The 26445-nt window shown below is 32.6% G+C and overlaps 1 protein-coding gene across 2 annotated transcripts; it reads right to left on the bottom strand.

Moving 5' to 3' along the window:
* Positions 1-7195: 7195 nt before the first annotated feature.
* On the bottom strand, positions 7196-26415 carry LOC132724677 (LHFPL tetraspan subfamily member 3 protein-like). Of its 2 annotated transcripts, XM_060709610.1 has the most exons (4): positions 25891-26415; positions 23373-23606; positions 22493-22522; positions 19419-19446 (listed from the first exon to the last, which is right to left on the bottom strand). In XM_060709610.1, exons 1-4 carry the CDS (start codon positions 26303-26305, stop codon positions 19439-19441), a joined length of 687 nt encoding a protein of 228 aa, XP_060565593.1. In that variant the 5' UTR covers positions 26306-26415; the 3' UTR covers positions 19419-19438. The 2 variants fall into 2 exon arrangements, with proteins under 2 accessions (XP_060565592.1, XP_060565593.1); XM_060709609.1 differs by lacking the exons at positions 19419-19446; positions 22493-22522 and adding an exon at positions 7196-7995.
* Positions 26416-26445: the final 30 nt, after the last annotated feature.

The following is a 26445-nucleotide window of genomic DNA, read 5'->3' as shown; positions in this document are numbered from 1 at the left end:
TATTCCCGTAAAACAATGGACGGTTTATCTGAAATATTATTTTGCTGTAGTCAAGGGAATTTCTTTCTGTATTAAAGAAGGTACATTTATGTAAATCATGATACTCTGATCCTATATCTCGGGAGTTACACAGGCAGATCTATCCCCGTCCCCAAAGTGCTGTTTCGGTTATTACATGTACGAAATCTAAATATACATGTAATGATTTACATGTTAAATGCGATTAAAGGCTGATTTTGCGGTATTTATCAACATATTTCTACTGCGTTACTAATGTCGTAAGGGCTTATTTTGCTTATTTTTACCTCCTCTTTTAGTAATTTATTTGGATTGCAAGAGCCGTTTGCAATGTGTAAATTATTTTCTTTGTTCACTTCACAATCTTTTACTTTAAAATGCAGCTTTAAAATTTTCATGAAAATCAGCATGATTCTGGAGGAAGGCTGCTTTAAGAAATAATATATCTCAAACAGTGATTTTATAGCTAAATAGAATCACTGTTTGGAGTTCAGATGCATTGAATTCTATCAGAAGGGCATTATAAGTCAGAGTGATATAATGATGCACTTCTGAACTTCAAACAGTGATTTTATCAAGCGATAAAATTACTAATTTGGATATATTCTTTGATTCTAACATAACATTAACAATAATATATAAAGCTTAATTTTGCCTGATAATCTGTCACATACCGGAAAACAGTGTTCAGCTTGGTTTCGAAAACGTAAGTCGCTACACTTCTCCCAATGCTGCCTAGTTTTAAAATAGCACACTTCGAGATTTGTATTTGTTTTATTAATGAAAATAATTATGTCCTATAATATATGATAGATACATGTATTTAGATTCAAAAGTTGGATTTACAAAGCCATAAGTAAACCTAAGTAAGTAAGACTTGTATGTACTTTATGACCTTTTATGTATTAAAATATTTAGGAACATTGGGTAATATTATTTCATTAAGAAGTTGGAAGAATTGGGATTGATTTTTGGGAAAGTAAAATATCTTGTGTGCAGTTTTAACCACTAGCAATTGTCCCAAGCCATGGTAAAAGCAGAGGGGGAGAAATAAATCTTGTATGTATTTGTACTATTTGTATTATTATTGTTATTTTACAGGTTAAAAACTTTATGTGTACAATGATTGGTTTGTTCACCATCCTCTTGACGTGCAAAGTTATTATAAGGTTACCAACTTCAAATCAGAAGACCCTCACCACTGCCTGTTCAAATCCCGACAAAAGATTTTAATTTCTTTCATGTAAGTAAGCTATCCAGCTCGCTTATAGGACGTCGTTGGTTCTACTTGAGTGCCTGCTCATGCCTGAAATAATGCAAGTCGGGGCATCTGAGATCTTCCACTATTAATAAAGCTGGAATGTCCTCATAGTAGAACAATAAATATTTCTTCTAAAAAAGCATGAATTTCGATTATACAGTAAGAGTATGATTTTGTTTTCTTTTTTAAGATCAGCTGATTTGTGTAAAACCATAAGTAAAAAATAATGTGAAGTAACAACTAGAACTCCGCGAGTCGGATGTGTCGCCTTGTGAACAATATAGTTTAGTAGAAATGACCAGGACAAAAATGAAATATGAAAACTAACAAAGGGCAATAACTCAAAATACAATAAGTGCAGAGAAGCAGTTTCTGTGCACTGCACTTCTTATCAATAAGATCTATCATTCTATGAAGTTTTAAGTCCATATCTTTTATAATTTATGAGAAAAAGCCTGGACAAAAATAAAGTATGAAAATTAATAAAGGGTGATAACTCACAAATAAGAAGTGCAGAGTACCGGTTCTTGTACACTGCACTTTTTCTTAATGAGATCTATCATCCTATGAAGTTTCATGTCCATAGCTTTCATACTTGAGGAGAAATAACCAGGACAAAATTAAAGTATGAAAATTAACAAAGGGCAATAACTCAAAAATTAAATTAAGTATGAAAATTAACAAAGGGAAATAACCCAAAAAATAAGAAATGCAGAGTACCAGTTCTTGTGCACTGCACTTCTTCTTAATGAGATCTATCATCCTATGAAGTTTCAAGTCCATAGCTTTTATACTTTAGGAGAAATGGCCATGACAAAAATATAGTATGAAAATTAACAAAGGGCAATAACTCAAAAAATAAAAAATGCATAGTACCGGTTCTTGTGCACTGCACTTCTTCTTAATGAGATCTATCATCCTATGAAGTTTCAAGTCCATGGCTTTTATACATTGGGAGAAATGGCCCGGACAAAAATAAAGTATGAAAATTAACAAAGGGCAATAACTCAAAAATTAGGAAATGCAGAGTACCGGTTCTTGTGCACTGCACTTCTTCTTAATGAGATCTATCATCCTATGAAGTTTCGAGTCCATAGCTTTTATAGTTGAAGAGAAATGGCCCGGACAAAATTAAAGTATGAAAATTAACAAAGGGCAATAACTCAAAAATTAAGAACTGCAGAGTACTGGTCCTTGTGCACTGCACTTCGGGTTATTGAAAGAAGCATGCATACCAAGTTTGAAGTCAATCAGACTTATAGTGACTGAGTTATGCAAGCTTTAGGGGACGCCGACAACGACGCCGCCGACAAAAGTAACCCCTATATGTCGCATTTTAAGGCGACACAAAAATGAGAACTCTATAGACAAAACTTTACTAGTAATAATTGTTTCTCCAAGGACAGTTTTTATTATGAATTACACAGATTTTTATTTTTTACAGGACTGTTTCATGCTGGACAAGGTGTTTATCATTTGTGGATTTCAATGTGAATTGATACTTTGACATATTGAATACTATTGCAGAATTAAGATGTATAGGACATTTATAATATATTCATTGAAAGTACATAACAACCTCTGTATAGCAACCACCCTTTGGGAGACAAAGATTTTGGTTGCTGCTGAGAGATGCTGCTCTACAGACATTAAATTTATTGTGAAGTTTTATTTTTGGAAACATATCTGTTGTAAAGAGGTGGTTGCACTACAGAGGTTAGATTTACAGTAAAGTTTTACTTTGGGAAAGAAATGATACTGTTGTTGTAAAAAGTGATTGCCCTACAGTGGTTAGATTTACTTTGAATCCTTACTTTGGGAAAGAAATAATACTGTTGTTGTAAAAAGTGATTGCTCTACAGAGGTTAGGTTTACTTTGAATCCTTACTTTGGGAAAGAAATAATACTGTTGTTGTAAAGAGGTGATTGCTCTACAGAGGTTAGATTTAATGTAATGTCTTACTTTGGGAAAGAAATAATACTGCTGCTGTAAAGAGGGAAAAACTGCGATTCCTGTCAAAATTTTACATTAATTAATTAATCCAGAATTTTTTATTTGAAAATGTATAAACAGTGTTTCAAAAAAAAAATAGAATTGACATTACTTGGGTGTTTTTGCAATTATGCTTGGGCCTGTTAACTGATCTAGTAAAAAGTTACTTTATCAATTTTATTATTTCCAAGAATTTGATACAAGATTTTGTCATTATGATGTCTCGCTTTCTTACTTTATTATCATCACATCTGTAACAGATGTTTATCATTATTCATATATTGAAATAAAATACTTGTCTTCAGATTGGTTTATAGTTAGTTTAAAGATATTTAACATAGAAGAGTATGGGACTATAATAGGTGTTTCTGTAGCTGTGTCACATACTTAAAATCACTTGACCCTCAACACTGTTGGTTGAAATCTTACCAGAGGAATTTTGAGTGTTTTCAAGTGAGGAAGTTGTCAAACTAGCTAATATTGAAGGTTGATGGTTCTACTCTTATAAAATAAAACACAAAAGCATCTTATTCCACCAGTAAAGCTTGAAAGTATAAGTTTAAATGTATATATAAGAAGTATAAATGTGTAGTTTGACCAAGATCATTACTGCTTGCTAATAACAAGCTATAGATAGCATGTCCTGATAATGATAGTACCAAAAATAGAAGATGGAAAAGTTCATTTTAACAAGCAAATTCGTTGAATTTATATCCCCCGCCGAGTACTGGTTATTATTAACACAACAACTGAAGACATAAGGCTTTATTTATATATTAATCATGGCATAAACTGTAATATTCTTTGAAATTGAAGCCTTGTACCTTCAAACAAGAAGAATCTTTAAGTTTTCACTATATACATATAAGGAAAATCTATGACCCCCTGGAGTGGGGCCAATTTTGACCCCAGGGCTAAAATTTGAACAATTTTGGTAGAGGACCTATAGGTTATATCATATACCAAATATCAAAGCTCTAGGCCTTGTACATTCAGACAAGATTTTTTAATTTTGCATTTTTGAAACTCCTTTTCTGGCCCTGTGACCTACTTATGCAACAGACCGCAACCATTTGATCAACTTTGGCAGGGGACCACTCTAGGATCATTCCTGTAAAGTTTGGTTGCTGTGAAGTCATTTGTTTCTGAGGAGATGTTGTTTAAAGAAATTGCTGACGACGCATGACGACGGACGGTGGGGGATCACAATAGCTCACATAGATGTAAAAACATCTTAATCTCCAGACTTCATTGCCATTTTCAAGGCATCAAGAAGGGATCTCACAATTTTCAAATATTTTTAAATGTTATTGTAACAAATCATTTTAATTCTTCTTTAATAAAAACTAGAAATGTGTCCATAGGACACGGGTGCCCCCACCGCGCCACTGTTCTGTCAATCTTATGACTCTAGGTCAAATATTTTTTGAAAACTAAAAATCTTTTTACTAAGTAAAGGGCAAGAACTTTACAAATACTCAATAAATCCCCAAGCAAACCCCAAGTTGAAAATTGTAAATTTATACTACTGTAATTCAAGGGCAATAACTCTAACAAAACTGAAAAAAATCCACATGCAAGGTCCCAGGTTCATAGCATCACAGTGAGGTTAATCATTATTCCTGTAATTTAGTGATGTTGATCATTATTCCTGTAAAGTTGGTCGATTCTAACTCAAGCACTCAAGGATCAAATAACAACATAATGAAACAGTTTTTACTAAGTCAAGGGAAATAACTCTACAAATACTGGATAAATCCACAAGCGAAACCCCAGGAACAAACTAAATATGCTGAGCAACTTTCCAATAAGGTTTAATGACCCTATGTCAAATCCTTTTTGAGTTACATGCGACACATGTTGAAAATTGCAAACATTTTCTAAGTCAAGGGTAATAACTCTAAAAATACTAAGTAAATCCAGACGAAAATACCCAGGTGCACAACTACACATGCTGATCAACATTCCTGTAAAGTATCATGACTCTAGGTCAAATACTTTTTGAGTTACATGCGACACAAGTTGAAAATTACAAAAGTTTACTGTCAAGAGCAATAACTCTTAAAATACTAAAAATATCCAGACGAAAATACCCAGGTGCACAACTTCACATGCTGATCAACATTCCCATAAAGTTTCGTTGAATTCCAGCCATTAGTTGCAGAGAACTACTCCGGAAACGAAATTCGGACAAAATTTTACTGAGTCAAGGGCAATAACTCTAAAAATACTAAAAATATCCAGATGAAAATACCCAGGTGCACAACTTCACATGCTGATCAACATTCCCATAAAGTTTCGTTGAATTCCAGCAATTAGTTGCAGAGAACTACTCCGGAAACGAAATTCGGACGGACGGATGGACGGACGGACGGAAGGACGGACGGACAACGCCAAAACTATATCCCCCTCCCGATTCCATCGGCGGGGGATAATAACTTCATTATCTCATAGAATGATCTGAATATACTATCTATTAAAAAAATCAAAATAGTATTTGTTATTTTTCTATATTGGTGCTTAAAATGATGTTGCAGCCACTAGTATTCAGGCATTTGTGGTGGTGGTGATAGTTTACACTCCGGATCACAGCAGTAAGCCAGAGTATTGTTCAGCCACAGCATCATTCTTGGGCAGGCTGTCAAACTGTTTACCAGTACTAGATGCTTAAAGAAATAAAGAAGTTTGAAGTAGATACCTTAAGAAATGAAGATGTTAAAGTAAAAACTAACATTTTTTAACATAAAATCAATGTTCAAGGGAGGATAATTCTGAAAAAAATGTGTGCTGGAGTTATAAATCTTGTCACACATGTAATTGATGTTAAGGAACATATACTCGTATTTGAAGTTTGAAGTAGATTATAACCTTCAGTAATAAAAATGTATGGTAGTGAAAAATAACATTTTTTAAGGAAAGTTCATGGGGAGATTTTGGAAATATTATTGATCGAGATAAAATTCTTGTCGCATATGATGTGGTTGATGATTATAAAGGAGCATACATTTGAAGTTTGAAGTTGAACTCTTCAACCAGCATGCCTCCAGATTAATGCATATTTTCATGAAAATTTTGAAAATGAAATTAAATGTATATTATTGTATAGTAACCAAAATGAATCATTTTACATATTATCAATGGCACTTACAACCCACGTTTGTTACAAAAAGAGGCCAAAATATGCAAAAAATGTCCTTACTGCATTTGTAACGCAGTAGAAATATTGTTACACATAATGAAACATTCACCATTAATCGCTCATAACATGAAAATTATTACCTGAATCTTGAATCTTTCTACTTTGCCTATAATCTAAGTACAATGTACATTTTTCACAAGTCTGATTTATTGAAATATTTTTGCTCACCTGGAGGCATGCTGCTTTATACAAAGAAGTAAGAGTAAAAATAAATATTTTAAGGAAAATTCTAAGTTCAAGGGGAGATAATTCTGAAAATTTTAGATAGAAAGATAGCTTCTAGAGTTATGAACCTTGTCACATGAGATGTGGTTGATGATAAGGAACATAAGTAACTGTTGATACATTAAGAAATAAAAAAGTTGTAGTAAAAAGCATTTTAAAGCACCAAAAACAAACTTTTATCTGAAAACTGGATGACGACCTCGAGGTGCTTAGGACAGCATTCCATATACTTTGTTTAGTCAAGCTAAAAACAGCCTGTGAGGCTGTGCAGAGTTTTTACAAAGGTTCACAAAAGGGGAATATTTCAATGATTATCAATGCTAGAGTAATGGGTAATATGGACAGTAACCTACAATAATACCATACTTGTTTTCAAAATTGTACATCATATCTGTAATTAGTGTTGTACAACTAAATACTACCATGTGTTGAGGCTTTTGAAGTAACATTATTCTCATTTAAATAAATTACTACTATTATCAAAAGTAGTGACCATAAGCTTTTTAATTTGTTTTATTTTCTAATACAAAATCTATATCAAGCACTAAATAACAAAGCAATAATATTTGCATAAAAATCAACACATTCTGTACAAAAGTCATATTTAATACAAAATATACATTGTTTAAAGTATATATAAGCACATTTATTTATCAATCATAAAACTTGTATTCAAAGTGCTCATTATAAGATGTGTTAAGTGTTTCATTTCATTTAATTCATTTCTATATATTGACAGAACCTCATTCATCCATACATAAAACTATTTTGATATATGGAACTATTGAATATTGAAATATTATTATGAAAGTTCAAGTCATTAAACAACCTTCTGCTTAAAAATCAGAGAAAATCAATATATATTTATATCATAATAAGAAAAAAATCACAGACAGAAGAGTCCAAACTTAAACGGAATTTAGAGGTGAATGTCTTCCGAGTTATCAAGACTTAGGTCCATGTCACTATGTGTTGAGGTCTGGTGTCTTGTCAAACTGCCGGTTTCTAAGACATCATTTTCTTCTGGTTTTTGTGAATTAGAATGATTTTGTAAGACTGGTGACGCAGATGACGTTGTAGATATAAACTCGTCGTTTGACCTTGAACTTGTGTTACTAATTGATTTATTTCCGGGAGTTACAGAACCTGCAACAGTTTGTCCATTTAGACTTCCAAATTTTGCCGAGTCCTCGAGGTTTCTGTTTTCTGCAGTTGTATAAGCGTGTCGTCTACGAACTTCCTGTTGTCTCACAGAAGGTTGCTCAAGTTTACCAGTAAAGTTGTTTGTTTGTGGTATTTCTGTAAACAAAAATTAAACAATCATTTCACATCTGCTGGGGAATTTTTTAAACCAAATACATGTTATATTTCTTTAGTAAGTCTACCAATAAATACAAGTTTTATACCTGGTATGTAACTTAACGTAAGCAATGAAAGCAGGTCATTGACATGAAAGGGAACAATACATTATCTGAAGGTGTATTAATTATTACATACTACTAAGTTAAATGTAATGCTAATGAACACTGCCAAAACTTGTGACATTTTGTACACATCACCAAGTTTTTGTCATGTCTGGCAGAAGAAATGTACAAAATCTAAAACTGATACATGTCTAATATATGTCTTGCAACTGGGCGATTATAAGACAATAAAGAAAAATAGAATTTCTTTTTTATGGTTAATGGACAAGTGACACATCTAGATGCTATACAATATGTCATAAAAAACAGCACTATGTTCATTTTCAATGGTTGAGAATTGTGGGTCAAGCTACTCTATTACCTTGAATATTACCTGACATAATAATAAAAATAAAAAAATTTCTAACATGTAAATTAAAGACATAGCTAAAACCTTTCAAATTAAAAAAAAAAAAAAAAACATTAGAAAAAAATAATGTAACATAAATAAGTAGGAATGCTTCTAAATACATAATAAATTACATCCTAGACATGTCTGTTTGGTAAAGAACATAATAACAGGAAAAACTGACAAAGAGTATCACTCAAACAATGTTAATGTGTTAATGTTAAACAATGCAAGCAAGTAAGTTAATATTACACATGACAGCCACATCTATTTCTACAGATAAGTTGCTTGTCTGATACATGGGTATAACAATATCTTTAATCTATAGAATCATTAAAAGATATCATCGATCTAGTCTTATACTGTTGCAATATCTTATAATACTACTGTAACAATATCAATTTAATTTTCATGGTTGAAGAAAGGTACTGTATGGAAAATAGTTCAATTCTTAACAAGAGCCATGTCAACATGGCCACCCCCCGCCGAACGTGTTTGCTCATTGGAAGAATGTACATGTAGTAGAGCGGAATAATTCCATTTTAAGAGGTCTTTTGGTAATGAAAACTGATGGCTATAGTGATTACAGATTTGAAACCTATGTGAATACTGATGGCTGAAAATAACAAAGGGCAATTACTGAAAAATAATGCAGGGTAGGTTATCATTCTTGTGTGCTGCATCCCTCCTCAGTAAAATCTATCCACCTATGAAGTTTCAAGTTGATACCTCAAATACTTTTTGAGAAAAAAATTGAATTGAAAAATTAACAAAGGGCAATAACTCAAAAATTATAAAAGGTAGAGTTATCATTCTTGTGCAGTGCACACCTCCTGAGTGAGATCTATGCACCTATGAAGTTTCATTTTGATATCTCAAAGGCTTTTTGAGTTATGCTCTGGACAAAAATTAATTTTGAAAAATAACAAAGGGCAATAACTCAAAAATAATGCAGGGTAGAGTTATCATTCTTAAGCACTGCACTCCTCCTCAATGAGATCCATCCACCTTTGAAGTTTCAAGTTGATACCTCAAATACTTTTTGAGATAAGCGCTGGACAAAATAGCATGAAAAAAAAAAAACAAAGGGCAATAACTCAAAAATTGTATAGGGAAGAGTTATCATTCTTGCGCACAACATTCCTCCTCAATAAGATCTATCCACCTATGACATTTCATGTTGATATCTCAAACACTTTTTGAGTTATGCTCCACTCAGGTGAAAAATTAGGTATGAAAAATAACAAAGGGCAATAACTCAAAAATTATGAAAGGTAGAGTTATCATTCTTGTGCACTGCACATCTCCTGAGTGAGATCTATGCACCTATGAAGTTTCATGTTAATATCTCATAGGCTTTTGGAGTTATGCTCTGGACAAAAATCAATTATGAAAAATAACAAAGGGCAATAACTCAAAAATCATGCAAGATAGAGTTATCTTTCTTGTGCACTGCACTCCTCCTCAATGAGGTCTATCCACCTATGAAGTTTCAAGTTGATAACTCAAATACTTTTAGAGATATGCTCCGGACAAAAATGTCGGACGGAAGGACGGACGGATGGACGGACGGAAGGACGGAAGGTCGGACGGACGGAGACTATTTCTATATCCTCCGCCGAAAATTTTCGGCGGGGGATAATAAATAAAATGGGTTTTCATTACTCTTTATAATCATTTTGAACTAAACAAAACTGTCAAAAGGACAGATACACCTCCCTCTCTGCTGTTTTCAACTTTAATAGTGATATTTTAATGCATCCTTGACCATATTGGCTGGCACAGCTGCAGTCTGTGTGAAAATATGGTTTGGGAAATTTGACCTTTAAGATTTGACCTTGAAGCTTGAACTTACATGGCTGCTGCAAACATCATAACAATGTGTTCAAAATACAATGTATGATCCAGTATGGAATGGACAATAAAATATTACAAAGGGGCACATTGAATATGCATATACATACACATTGATATGGATATTGTCTAAGTATATATCCTATTTCAATATTTCCATTGTACTTTCTCATTTGTAGAAAATCAAATCATCAAAAATGTTTTTCATGATTAATTATGTAGTGATAAAGACTTCATTTTGAACAATATCTTGTTATATTTTTAAATATATAAACACACCTGATAGCCAGTAGTGACTGGTCACAGGGGGGAGGGTTGTAAAATCAAGCTATAAAGCTTTTTAAGTTTGAGATAAGAGTGAATCATGCAAAGTATTTTTCTTAATTAATAACCGGGTTTATAAATCAAGCAAATTAGGTGATAAATATTTTAAACACAAGAGGGCCATGATGGCCCTGAGGTCGCTCACCTGTATATAGGCCCCCCCCCAACCCCCACCCCCCCCAACGTTGCAGGGCCAATTTAACCAAGGGCTTTTATTTGCACAAACTTGGTAGACACCCATAAGAAGATGTTTCATGCTAAACATCTAAGCTCTAGCTCATTGGGCTTTTTAAAAGAAGATTTTTTTTAAGTTCTTAGTCTATACACATATAGTTAAAAACAATGACACCCCTGGGGCCGGGACAGTTTTGACCCCAGGGCTTTTATAATTGAACAAACTTTGTAGACACTTACTAGAAGATGTTTCATGCTTAATATCTAAACTCTAGCTATTTGGGTTTTTTCAAAGAAGATTTTAAGTTTTTGCTATACACATATAAAGAAAATCAATGACCCTCGGGGCGGGGCCAATTTTGACCCCAGGGCATTTATTTGAACAAACTTTGTAGACACTCACTAAAAGATGTTTCATGCTTAATATCTAAACTCTAGCTATTTGGGTTTTTTCAAAGAAGATTTTAAGTTTTTGCTATACACATATAAAGAAAATCAATGACCCTCAGGGCGGGGCCAATTTTGACCCCAGGGCATTTATTTGAACAAACTTTGTAGACACTCACTAAAAGATGTTTCATGCTTAATATCTAAACTCTAGCTATTTGGGTTTTTTCAAAGAAGATTTTAAGTTTTTGCTATACACATATAAGGAAAATCAATGACCCCCGGGGCGGGGCCAATTTTGACCCCAGGGCTTTTATTTGAACAAACTTGGTAGACACCTATTAGAACATGTTTGATGCTCAATATCTTAGCCATAGCTCTTTGAGTTCTTTAAAAGAAGATTTTTTAAGTTTTTACTATATGCATATAGGGAAAATCAATGACCCCCCGGGACGGGGCCAATTTTGACCCCAGGGCTTTTATTTGAACAAACTTGGTAGACACCCATTAGAACATGTTTCATGCTAAATATCTTAGCTCTAGCTCTTTGGGTTCTTTAAAAGAAGATTTTTTAAGTTTTATACTATATGCATATAGGGAAAATCAATGACCCCCCGGGCGGGCCAATTTTGACCCCACGGCTTTTATTTGAAACAAACTTGGTAGACACTCACTAGAAGATGTTTCATGCCAAATATCTAAGCTCTAGCTCTTATGGTTTTTTAAAAGAAGAGATATTTTAAGTTTTTCTTTTGGTTGCCATGGCAACCAGAGTTCTGCATGGAATTAAATTCTTTGAACAATTTTTAAAGGTGACCACAAAAGAACATTCCTGTGAAGTTTGGATGAAATTGGCTTAGTGGTTTATGAGGAGATGTCATTTAAAGTAAAAGTTTACGGAACGGAACGGACGACGGACGCCGGACGGACGCCGGACGAAAAGCAGATCACAAAAGCTCACCCTGTCACTTTGTGACAGGTGAGCTAAAAAATAATAATATATAAGAAGCATAATTAAATTCAGTATTAGGATAAAACCAGAGATGTAGATAACAGAGTTAAGCAGCTCCTATATAGTCCAAGAAATCCGTGCATATAATAGGGTGAATTGTGCACCTCTTGTGAAAAGCATGAAACTTGGCATGGTGGTAGGAAATAGTATTTCAATTCATTTTAGCCTGGGATCCACTTTTTAAAAATCCAATATGGCTGCCAAAATCCAAGATGGGCCGCCATATATTAAAATTTCAAGGAGTATTTGGGGTTATTTCCAGCTGTAGTCATACCTAGAATAGTATAAAAAAAAAAGCATCAGTTCATTATATTACAGATTAATTTATATTCAGGCCTCTGATCCAGGTTGTGCAAATCCAAAATGGCCACCAAAATCCAAGATGGCCGCCATTTATTTTATTTTTTCAAAATATTAAAGTTGTTCAGCTGTATTCTTTACAGGTCAGTATGAAATAGCACCACTTTATCATATTACACATTTATATATATTCAAGCCTCGGATCCAGGTTGTGCAAATCCAAGATGGCTGCAAAATCCAAGATGGCCGCCATATTAAAAATTTTCAGAATGTAATAGTCTTCAGCTGTTGTCTTCATTACAGAACAAGTATATAAATAAGACCAATTTAAAATTATGGTATTGCATATTTATTATATATTTCAAGCCTTGGATTTAGGTTTTGCATATCCACATGCTTGCCGAAATCCAAAATGGCCACCATATTGATTTTTTCAGAATATGTTAGCTTACCAGCTGTAATCATTTTCAAATTAGTATAAAAAGCACAAATACATTATAAATTTACATGTTTTTAACCATACCAGCACGAAGCAAATTTTTGGAGACGTATTGTATTGCCTTTGCCATCTGTCTGTCTGTCTGTCCGTTCGTCGTTCCGCATTAAGCTTGTCCATCCTTCACAGGTCAAACTACAGGTGGGATTTCAACTTAACTTTACAGGAGTAATCAGTACCTTCGATTTTTGTCCACCTTTATTGGTGGAGGAAGCCGGGCATTATTTCAGGCACGAGCGGGCACCTGGAAGAACCACCGACTTCCGTAAGCCAGCATGGATGGCTTCCTAACATGAAAGATTTCGACCCGAGTGAGGATCGAACCTACAGCGGTGAGGGACCTGTGATCTCAAGTCAGCGACTTTAACCACTCGGCCACGGAGGCCCCCCTCGGAGTGACCATGCATAGTTTTGGGAGACATATGTTTTTGTGACAAAAACCCATTTAGTTATGAAACTGTTTTAAAGCATCCGATTCATATTGAAACATGCTCATAATTAAATTGCTCAGATTTATTTTTACTTGATTTACGAAAACTCAAAAGAAACAAAAGAATATTTAAAACAAAAAATGGAATTTAAACTATCTCGTAATTTCATTATCAGCCCGTGAATAAAAATCTCTTTGCTAATTTTAGGTAATTTCAATTTCAAGCAACTTGCAATCAAACTAAGCTGAGCCTTATTCCAATGATATAATATGTAGCTGACATCCTATTGGGTCATTGTGCAAGTGCTAAAGGAATTGTATAGAAATTTTTGTATATTTTTACCAACAGCTATGTAATTTTTCCTAAAAAGAATACACTTCATAATAATAATTTCAGAGAATTCTAGACTCTGTAATTTGTATTTTGATAAGAATAAAAAGTTAAAAGTAACCAAAGACTACTTGAAGTAGTTTATGTTCAGGGTCAAAAGTGACCAGTTCTTAAAAAAATTGTGGATACTAGGCTAGTAAATTGCTGAAAATGTTAGAAATAATGATATTTCAACAGTTGTACATCAGGTTGCTTTTATACTAACTTAAGCAAGGTAATGTTTAAAGTGTTATCAACTAATACTAATCAGTATAAACAAGAAAACTTTACTCAATTATCTATAATTAACACCCATTGAATGTCTGTCAAGTTAAAGGTCAATTGTTCATTGTTATTGTGATTCTAGGAGTAAATAAAAAGAAATAATAAAAAAAGCTGAGGAAATGACAATCTCATGAATAAGCTAAATGCGGCATGATTTCACTAGTTCTTGTGTACAGTCCTTTTATGACAGTTGTGGAAACCAAACAGAAATTATTTAAACAATTTATAATTTGTTAAAGAGTTTCCATTGTTTTTGAAATACAAAAAAAAACAACAAACAACTGAGATTATAAATCAACTACATTGTATTATACTGTAATATCAGAAAATACATATGATTATGTAAGGCTTAATCAGGCATTTCAACTGCTTTAAAATATAAAAGGAGGAAATTAACAAGAAATTTTAGAGCGTTGCCCCTGGAATGCTGCCCCGAAATTCGCAGTAAGTCAGTAAGTTAGTATCTCAATCTTACAATTGGAATCTCATATCAAAATTTTCAAATAGAAAGAGCTGCAAAAGTCTAAACTTGATTTCATATAAAGTCACGAATTACTAATCTTTATAATGTCAAACACTTAAGTTTGATTACAGAAAAACCCAAGATATTTTTGTTCAATATCAGTCTGTTTTTCTTGTTTATTCACAAGACCTTGGCAAAATAATGACATAATAAGAGTCTGATTCTGTTATCTATGACACAAAATATATGCTGCTTAAATTACTAATGAAAAAGAACTCACAGCTGCAGTAAGACGATCACAAGGATGATGCAAACTAAATTTATTAAAAAGAATTGACAGGAGAAGAAACCCTTACGTCTCCGACACTAACTAGTATATATTATACTGAACATTTGGTTCAAATAAGCTAAGGAATTGTGTGCACTAAAATATACAATACAATAGAGGATTAATTCACACTTTTCATGCATAAACATCTACAGAAGCGTGAAGCTGCACTCTGAGCCCTCATTCTATGGGCTCAGGTTTCAATTTCTGTAGATGTTGATGCACAAAATAATGTATTAGTCATTCTGTTTCGGTGATTCTACGATATGTTGTTTTCCGCATAAAGAAACTGGTTTTGTATTGATTTTAACTTTAATTTTTGTGTGTTATGTTTTGATAACAAGGTAACTGGGGATCATTATTAAAATTAGCGGCTTTGCATGGTATCATAATCATGCACATTGACATGTACAAGAGCTATTGGTAGGACATCATAAAGTGTTAGACTGTTCTCAGTGCTTTATAGCTAAACAAGAACCTAGATTATGAAGACTTCTCTATATTTAAAAGGGACATAATTCTGTCAAAATCCATGATAGAGTTATTGATCTTTAACGGTGACCTTCTATTATGCTAAAAAGTAAATGTATTAGGGTTTAACGTATTCCATCATGAATTTTTTACAAAACCAGCTTGCATGAAAATCTTGTATAGCTGACGCCTTTAGTGTACAATATCACTTGCTCCCGATTCTTTGAAAATGTGCTCGCATGGTTTAATCCATAAATGCAAGTTTTTCTCTGTAAATGTACATCTCTATATGCAGTTTTATGCAGGAATATCACTTTTTTAGTTTGTTACATGTATTAAAAGTGTTGATGATACAAAGTACCTTTATTATAGTAATTTGTCAAAATGTCATCATTTAATGGCAGCCATATTGGATTTTGAAGCCATATTGAATTTTCTACCAATGCTACTTAAGCATTTTTCCAAGAAATTACTATTTTTGACCTATAATGTCAATTTATATCATTTTCTAGTCATAAATAACTTCATTTTGACATGCCCTGTGTACATTTTACATTTTGGCGGCCATCTTGGATTTTGGCGGCCATCTTGGATTTTTAAAAAGTGGATCCCAGGCTGAAATAACTTGAAATACCATTCCTTGACACCATGCCAAGTTTCATGCTTTTCACAGAAGGTGCACAATTTTTTCACAAATTTCTTGGACTAATATAACCCCATTGAAATATCAATCATGCCTATCAAAAAGTGAAAGATTTGGCATTTTGTAGCAAGTAAAACTTAATGGATGTGCAATTCATCCTTTTATATTAAGAGGATATTTTTTCGTTTGAGTAAAATATGGAATATATTTTCACTAAACATGTTAAAATGCCACATATTTTCATGACTCGGGATGGCGAGTGAAAATATGTGGCATTTTATCATGTTGAGTGAAAATATATACCATATTTCACAAAAAAATGAAAAAATAACCTTTTTATTTAATTTCATCATCAAAGAAAATTGGTTATGAATCCCCTTGCTCGCTACACAACTGCAATTGTACAGTGCACAGTAATATACCGTAAAATTCCTAATACTATTAAACGCCCCCGAAGGCTAAACATTTTCCAAAAGGGGGGCTATTATTACAACACAGTTTTTCCTAAATCAAAAATCATTGTAAATACATTTAGTGTTAGCAAGTGTTGGTAATAACATTAAAAAATGTTAAGATTTTAAAGTTCATACTATAAAATAAAATGGATTCTGAATGATTTGAATGAAATTATGGATTTACTCAACAGTTCAGCACTGATGAGTAGATTGTTTTTCTTATCAAAAGGCCTGGGGGGCCTTTATTAGGGGAGGGGCGTTTATTAGGAATTTTACGGTATTGATTATTTATTTTGCCTGTAATTGTGCGCACTGTTTGGCACTACATTGTGACGTAACGTAAACAACTCTTTAAACGTCTGTACAGCATTAATGACTGAATTAAAGATATTGGTGTTTCGTTTTATTTTTTTAAATTAAAACCTTTTTAAATTAAACAGGGGCTTTTGGGGTTTTATAGAAATAAAAATAGTAAATATAAAAAACTAAAAATTTTTAAAACGGGGTTTGAAACATTTGAAATTACCACTTTGAAAAATTTCACTGTTTTTAAATTTTAACCCCCTTACTTTTGTTTCAGTAAAAATACCAAGGTGCACAAAAAACGGGGTACCAACTTAATGCCCAGGGACGCCCGAAAAATGATTAAAAGTTGTTTATTTTTTGGCGCGTTTTTCATTCAGTTTGGGTTTTAAATTTGTTTTTTTAAAAACGTTTCTTTGCATTAATAAAAAAAAAAATTTTTTTTATTTTAAAGTGTAAGATCGAAATATATTTCACCTTGTGCCACTCGTGAAATATACCTTTTGGTGCTCACTCGGTGAAATATATTCCAATCTTACACTGAACTAAACAAATATCCTCTATTTTAATAGTTTTCAAAACAAAATTCAACAAAAAGTTGTTTTTTATTTATCAGATTTTTTAAACAAAATGGCGTATGAAGTCCCTGAAAATAAAGAGTTTTGACTCCGCCCACTTTCATATTTATATTTAATAGTTATTGTTAACAAATATGAAAATTAATATATTTGACTGATATAGCACCATATTTCATGGGTAAAATTAAATAATATACACCATTTGAAAGTTGGATCTTTTATCTATTGCTGCTTGTTAAAATATTGGTAACTTTCCATGCCTTAGAAAAACATACATGTATAGCAGAACATGCCCATTGACCCAGTTTTTTCATTGTAAAAAAAAAATTATAATTTGTTCTCTTTAAAATATGATGTATCATTAATCTGATATCTGGTTAATAAGTTTCACTTGCTAAAAGTTTTAAGTTTAGCAAGCATGCATGTTATCTTAACTGGCTAGGAAGTTGCCTATCTCTGTTATCTATGTCTCTGGGTAAAACACACTAAGTTTGAAAAAGATAAAAGATTACATTGTATGAAATCATACATATAATTAACATTATGGACCACCTAATATAATTTTGGTCTTTGTGGTCTAAAATATTTTTTATTGAAAGTGCATACTCATTTTGTTTAATTGAAGATCAAGCCTCTGAAAGCAATCTGATAATTATAGTTACCTCACACTACACATTCCATAACACTATTTATTTCAAACAACAAATGATGCTGTTATTCAAGATTATAACACTTTTTTGTTACATTTTTACAGTTGCCACTTTTTACACCACAAGGACCAAAACTGCTGGACCAAGCTCATCACAATACTATGTTAAACTGTATACACTGTAACACTACCCTAAACCTACTGCATCTTCCTATTCCCAAAACTGATAATGAGCAGTTCTAAATCTGAAAGTCCTGAGTTAAGAAATTCAGCAGAATAGGGGTTATTTTAAATACTATGGACTCTTGCATAGAAAAATTCAACTGCAGTATAATATCTGTTGTGTATATTTTTACAAACAGTTGGTAGATGTATTGCTTTTGGTAAGCTGTATTATACTTGACACAAAACTTTTCTCATTTTCAATGATTAATTTACATTTTTTGAAGGTGCAATTCTTAACAACTTGTGATAATTTCAATGCATGTCTTGTACATACAGTACAATTGTTTTTATAGAATAAACTTTGAAAAAAAAAGAGACATTAAATTTTATTGTCAAGTACTTAAGTTTTATTCAAAAAATCTAATAAAAAAGATAATGAAGATTTAGGCTTGGTAGTTCTATCAAGTGTACACGTGGAAGCTCTATCATACACACAAGATAATTTTTATTCACTGCTTTGATTCAAATGTGAACACTATCATCTGAACATTTTTTTGCATCAAAATTTCATTATTTTGTATTTACCTCACAAAAGTCCACAGTGTTATAATGTTAACAATTCTACATTATTGGACATATTCACAAACAACATAAGAAATAACTACTATAATAAATATAATTAATTATACATGTACATGCAGTTAGTATATTATATACAATGTACATTAGTTTATAAAACACTTCTCATATCAAGCCTAACAAAATAATGGTGTTATTATAAAAACATGTGCAAATCAGTCAAAATACTGGCACATCCATTGCCAACTTCTTCACTTGCAATGAACTGGAGGAGAAAAGGCATTGAACAAAGCATGAAACTTACAGACTCTCTTCTGGGAATATAATCATTAACTCTTTACATGCTGAGGGTGATTATTATAGAATGACCTTTGCAAAAAGCTTGATAACAACTGCAAAGTATGCAGTATTATACAGTTGACTTTTTTGTTATTTTTAACAAAATTGGACAAAATTTAAAAATTATGCAGACAAAATTCTTTGCAGACGACAATTTTCCTATCATATAAAGGTAAATGTAACATAAATGATGAATATTCATGTAAAATTTCATGTCTGATTTGCCATATATAATGTTAGAGATGAGAAATCTTTTTGTTACTATAACCACCCTAAAACTATGTACAACAGTGCTTTACTCTTACCATTATATCAAGTAATAACTCTACTGGTCTGAAATAAAAATGCATCTTATTTTAGGAAAACACATATAACTTAATGAGCAATATAAAGCAAAAGCTTCCATTGTTGACAACATGGCCATAACAATCAAGGCTTTGAATGAAACAAAAACTACAGGTATATATTTACATACTGTAAATTGAGGGTTGATACCAAAACTGTTCCAAGTCCTTCATTATTTTATTTAAGTTACTGCAGTTTTGCAGTCAACTCTTGAAATGTCAAATGATTAACCAGTAAAATATATCCTGAGTAAAAATTGCCTTTTAACTATATTTCATCAAAATAAAACATTAAAACATTATTTTGTATAAATTCAAGTACCGTGATGTCCATGTACATGTACCTACCGTTTATATGTTATATGATTACCTATCAAATGACAACAACTAATGGTTATTCACTTAAAAGAGCATTACTGTAACTGATTTATAATTAAATAATAATTTTTGCTTGCAAAAAATAATTGTCAACAATTATTTATTATTTATTTATTTTAAATTTTAAGCATCAACCTTTAGTTGTTATTAGGTGTGTTGAAAACATGCTAATTGTGCCTCAACCATTAACAAGTGTTTAACATTTGCCATCAGTGCAGTCTCTGACCAACTCTATATACTGTTGATAGCTCACATTTTACATTTCATATTGAAATCCTTTAATCTTCAAATGGACTGGTCCAAATTCAAAGTGTGGCCAAGCCATTATGCAAATTCAGTAGGTTAAGGACCAATTTTACATATGGTCATAGATTTTCCTTTGTAATTTTCACTGCAGACAGTTATATCATTATTCATATGAATCAAAATCAATAAAAGTGGAACAAACATAATTTATATTAATCAAAATCATTTGAATAATGATGTAATAACAGTTTTAACAAGCAGATTCTATAGTTCTAAAAACAAGAGTGGTCAGAAAAGTAAGCATGCTCAACCATTTTAATAGTTTGGAAAGTAAAAGAAAGATAATGACTAAGAAAACAAAATACAATAACAATTCCCAATGTCCAAATTTTGCAAATAAAGGTGGTATAATCTACAAAATAAGATATTGAAGAATAAAAACTGTAATGAAAAAAGATTTATGAAAGATCAAAGGGGGATGAATTTTGTAACAATTGTGCCAGAGTTAAAAACAATCCCATAATTATGTGATGTTGGGAACAATAAAGAACAACTATTTGAAGTTTGAGGGAAAAAATCAGCTAAGTCGCCTAAGAAATAAAAGAAGTTAAAAAACTAGAAATGTGTCCATAGGACACGGGTGCCCCCACACTCCACCGATTTGTCAATCTTATGTCTCTAGGTCAAATTTTTTTTTGGCTACATGTCATGTGCACAAGTTGAAAACTAAAAATCTTTTATTAAGTAAAGGGCAAATACTAAAAATACTGAATAAATCCACAAGAAAACCCCAGGGTGCATAAGTACACATGCTGACCAACATTCTTGAAAACTTTCAGGCCTACAGGTCAAACACTTTTTGAGTTGCGTGCAACACAAGTTGAATATTGTAAATTTTTACTAAGTCAAGGGCAATAACTCTACAAATACTAAAAATATCCACATGAAAATACCCAGGTGCACAACTACACATGCTGAGCAACATTCTTGTAAGGTTTCATGACTCTAGGTCAAATACTTTACTTTTTAAGTTACGTGCGTCACAAGTTGAAAATTGGAATTTTTTTACTCATTCAAGGGCAATAACTCTAAAAATACTAAATATATCCACACAACAACTACACAAGCTGATCAACATTCCTGTGAGGTTTCAAGACTCCAGTTCAAATATTTTTTGAGTTATGTGCGACACAAGTTGAAAATTGAAAATTTTTACTAAGTCAAGGGCAATTACTCTAAAATTACTAAATATATCCACATGAAAATACCCAGATGCACAACTTCACATGCTGATCAAAATTCCTGTAAGGTTTCATGACTCCAGGTCAATTACTTTTTGAGCTACGTGCGACACAAAAAGAGAACAAACGAACCGACGGACTGATGGACGAACGGACAAGGGTAAATCTAAATGCCCCCGCTATAGCTAGTGGGGGCACAATTAAAATTTTCAAAGTTCATAGAGCTCTTGAAAGCTCTTAAGTAATAAAGTTTAAGAAAATTACTTTTTTTTCAAAATTCTAAGATAATATTCTTGAAATATTAAGAACAAAGAATCTCTCATGACAAAGGTTAGAATAGGAAACAAGAACTTACAGTATGAAATAGATAAAAAAGTTATGAAGAAGATAGAATCAAAATTGTTCAAGGGTAATTAAAATCTTGCAATACAGCTGGTAGAGTTATGAACTTTGTCAAGTGTGATGTACATGACGTACCATATGTGATTAATAGCAATAATTACGGAATAATGTTTTAAGTCATAATTTCCAGAAATCTAGATGCCAATGCTAGCTCAAGTGAGGACAAACTCCTAAGATTCCTTTTTTTAGTTTGATTAAATTAAAAAATTTAAAGCCACAACTCTAAGTGTTGTTTTTTTAAAAGCACAAATCTTTTCTGCTTAACAGAGATATTCTATACAAATATCTTATGAATGCAAGTTTGTCACACTGGTTTGTCATCATTTAAAACAATTTCTAATGCACTCAAAATAAATAAACAAAATAAATAGAACACTTAGACAGTGTCATATACAGAAACATCAAGTTAAGTAATAAATTTCCACGAAGAAAATGCTTCCAGATAGAGTTAAGTTTTTCAGGCAGGTATGTTAAATTTCTAGATAGGAATATATTAATGTTTAATTAGAAATTAAAAATATGATTAAGATGGAGAAAAAATGTTATAACAGATAAAAAAGAAAACATCATTAATCTGAAAACCCATTTGTTGTTAGAAGCAGTAATTACAACTAAAAGACATCCTAGTTTATAACTTTGTTCAACATTATGTGCAGAAAGGCATTATAAATAGGAATCAATTGCGAGTTACATTATGGCCTGGTTAATGGACATTACAAATATTGACATGAATGTTGAACAAAATTGTACATGAAAGAGGACAGTTACCTTGCCAGTCATGAATGTACCTCATAGGTGCTAAAACAATAAAAATGTTCTTATATTCAAAGATATTGGAAATTTTCGTTCAGATGTTTGGCCTTATGATAACTACAAAGACACTTTAATAGGGTGTTGAGCAAATAAAAAGCATGCCTTAAAATCCACATAAATTGTATATATTTGTCAATTCCAGCACATAAACTTTTTATATACTAACAGTACTTTCAATAAAATCTTAAATAAGTAATGATTATATGCTGTTAAAAAAATCATATTTCAACATCACGAATATTCTTATAGACATTGAAATATCATTTTATTAATTAAAATCATATTATAATATATTCTTTAAGAAACCTAAGAATTGTAATGAATACAGTTTGTGACACAATGTCATGCTTCAAAACAGTACAGATTTGGCTTAGTGAAGGAGTTGATGAAAGAGCAAGAGCAAATGTACTCAATTGCAGTGGATAATGTTCGTATAGTGACAGTGACATATACATTTGTAAGTAAGCACATCATTCTGAACATCCATTCATTTTATGGAATGATATTATGCAACAAGTACAGACCTGTACTTTTTAAGTAACTAATGTAACATGTAAATGCCTATACCATTCATAAAACCAGATAACTTTGATATTAAACAGTAATTTAGTAGTCTAGCTTATTTTGGCAAAAAACTTTAAATAAAGTTTACTTTAAACACACGTGTCAGATCTAGCTATGGCAAGAAGTACTTTTCCTGGTAATGGTATATATATGTTTAATAAGCAAACAAAGTAATCATACTCAGTCATGGCCTATCTTTTATTTAAAACCGGTGCACAACAGGCGGGACATAATATATAAGTTAAAAGACAAAAAATTCAGAGAGAATTACCTTCTTTTAGTTTTTTGAATTCTGGGAACATGATAGCCTGTCTGGCAGCAAGTACAAAGGCAAGAACTGCGAGAATCAGTGCATCAAAAATGAGGACAATGGCCAAAATGTATGCCCAGCGTATACGACACTTGTCCATGTTATAAGCTGTTGCATCCTGTCCACAGATACGGCGCACATTGTCATCATCAAAAGCATTTGGGTAGATGATACAACCAACAGCCATAAACAAAGCTGAAATTTTAAATAACATTTAAATGAAATGAACATAATTACATAAAGAACTAGAACTGCCACTTTCATGGCATGAATACCCCGGCATACCACTTTGTCAGAATCAACAGTTACAGGTCATTTAGAACTCAAGGACAACCTCCCTGCAAAATCTGAGGGTAGTACGCCAGTGCATTGCCAAGTCAATATGTATTCTACATGTTTATAGTGGCAAAGATCAAAGGGACCTTTACCTTTGACCTAGTGACCTCAAAACTGAAACTGCCACTGCAAGACTTGAATACCCCTCCCCCATTCATGCAGCTTTGCCTGGGTTTTTTTTATGATGAATATATGAGAACATAATTATATACTTCAAATGTGAAAATGTTAAAATTAATCACTTAATGGTCATGACTAACCTTCATGCCAAATATGAAGACTTAGGGTCCAAGGATTCTGAAGTTATTGGGTGGAAAAGCTTTTTTTTAAGTCAAAGCCCTTCTGACCATGACCTGGTGACCTCAAAGTCAATAGGGGTCACCTAATGGTCATGACTAACCTCCATGCCAAATAGGAAGACTGTGGGTCAAAGGATTCTTATGTTGTTGGGTGGACAATCTTTTTGTAGTCAAGGTCCCTGTGACCTTGACCTTTGAGCAAGTGACCTCAAAATCTATACGGGTCATCTAATGGTCATTACTAACCTTCATGCCAAATATGAAGACTGTAAGTCAAAGGATTCTTAAGTTATTGGGGGGGACAAGCTTTTTTAAGTCAAGGCTCTTCTGACCTTGACCTTTGACCTAAGAATCAATAGGGGTAATCTACTAGTCATAACCAACCTCAATACCAAATATTAAGACTGTTGACCAAAGCATTCTAATTAAAGCAGTTCAGCTGACAAGTTATTTGAAGTAAAGTCCCCTGTGACTTTGACCTTTAACCCAGTGACCTCAAAAACAATAGGGGTCACTTAATGGTCATGACCAACATCCATGCCGAATATGAAGACTGTTGGTCAAAGGAATCTAAAGTTATTGGGCTGACAAGCTATTTCTAGTCAAGGCCCCAGTGATTTTGACCTTTGACCTGGTGATCTCAAAATCAAAAGGCGTCATCTACTTATCATGACCAATCTCAGTAGTGTTGACTGTGAGTCAAAATAATCTTAAGTTATTAGGCGGACAAGCTTTTTCTAGTCAAGGCCCCTGTGACTTTGACCTGGTGGTTATATTGACATGCCTCAAAATCAATAGGGGTCATCTACTAATCATGACCAATCTCAATACCAAATATGAGGACTGTGGGTCAAAGGAATCTTAAGTTATTGGGCAAACAAGGAAAAACCGACGGATGGCCGGACAGACAACCTGATTCCAGTATGCCCCCCTTACAACTTTGTTATGCAAGGGTATAATACACTTTCCATAATTATAGTCATATAGTCCAATGAAACAAGACATATATTGCTAAAGGTAATGGTGATGGTTCCGCCAAGAATAATAATATAATAATATTAATGCATGACACTCAAATATGAAACATGAAAGACTTCATGAAAAATCTGTCAGAATAAGCTTACAATAGTCAACTTAAAAGATGCACTTTTGTCTGATCAAAATACATTATATGTAATAAAGGTGCTAGTGGCATTGATATGATCTAAAATGTGTTTAACCTTGTAATTTATGCAATAAGATATCAATATATTAAAAAAAAAAAAATTTTTTTTTTACTGTTCTATTATATAATTTTTTATTTTTTTTGTAATATATTAATATTTTATTGCATAAATAACAAGGTTAAACACATTTTAGGTCAAATCAATGTCACTAGCACCTTTGATATGTAATATGTATACATTAATGAAGTGTGGTAACTTAAAAATACATTGCAATAGGAAAATAAATCATCAGGTTTCTCTTGGATTTAAATTTGCAGGACATCTGAACAGATATTTAGTCAAATTATATTGACATGCCAAAGCCAGATTCTAAGATATTTCCGTTCTTCAAGGTCAGTATCTCGCTTTTACTAGTAGAGATGAGATATTGCCCAGACACAAAATAGTACAACATCTCTTGCGCAGTACAATTAGTTGGACTTAACCGATATGTTACAATTTTTAATTGGACCAAGACAATTTTTAGCAGTCATGTCGGACAGTCCTGAGCATTTCACAAAGCCTGCTTTAACCATTAAAATTTTGTAATTGAAACTTTAATTAATTCATGCAATGCCCCTGTTTTTACCATTAATTAAAACGTTGCCAGTAATGAAACAATGTCAAAATATTTGATACCTGCAATGAGCTGTAAAATTCCACACAGCTTGAGAACTATTCTTGGTTTCAAGAACAGGAACAACAACATACAAATGATGCTGAAGATGAAGAGTAAGGATGCACCACCAACCAGGAAACTCGATGCTTGAAAATATTCATTCTGGATTGTGTTGAAATCAAGGAAATCACCGGTACACTTGTAGTCAGATCCTTGAACACGCTCACAAATTTCATACAATCCAAAATATCCGACGCCAGGACTTTCTTTGGTGTCTCCAAACCAAAACGGCTGAATGAAGGCAACAATGTTCAAAATAGTGTAACAAGCAGAAAACACAAACCAAGCCACAGTTATTGCTCTAGAATTCCTGACATAGTTGGTGTGTTGGATTTTAGTGACTTCTGCGTTCCATTCCATTTCCCTTTGATCCATTTTGAATTATATCTGCCCTTCTTACAGTATCGAAAATGTTTTGGGTGGGTTTTCTAAAAACACCTGTACTGTCTTCCCTTTTAACAGGTATATCTATTTTTAGACCTGTCAAACGGGTTTGGTTTTGGACTGGTCCTGAA

The sequence above is a fragment of the Ruditapes philippinarum genome, unplaced genomic scaffold, assembly GCF_026571515.1.
Source record: "Ruditapes philippinarum isolate M1 unplaced genomic scaffold, ASM2657151v2 ctg703_1_1_1_1, whole genome shotgun sequence".
Lineage (NCBI taxonomy): Eukaryota > Metazoa > Mollusca > Bivalvia > Venerida > Veneridae > Ruditapes > Ruditapes philippinarum.
Note: the sequence above shows the minus strand (reverse complement) of the source record. Positions and strands in the feature narration are given on the sequence as shown.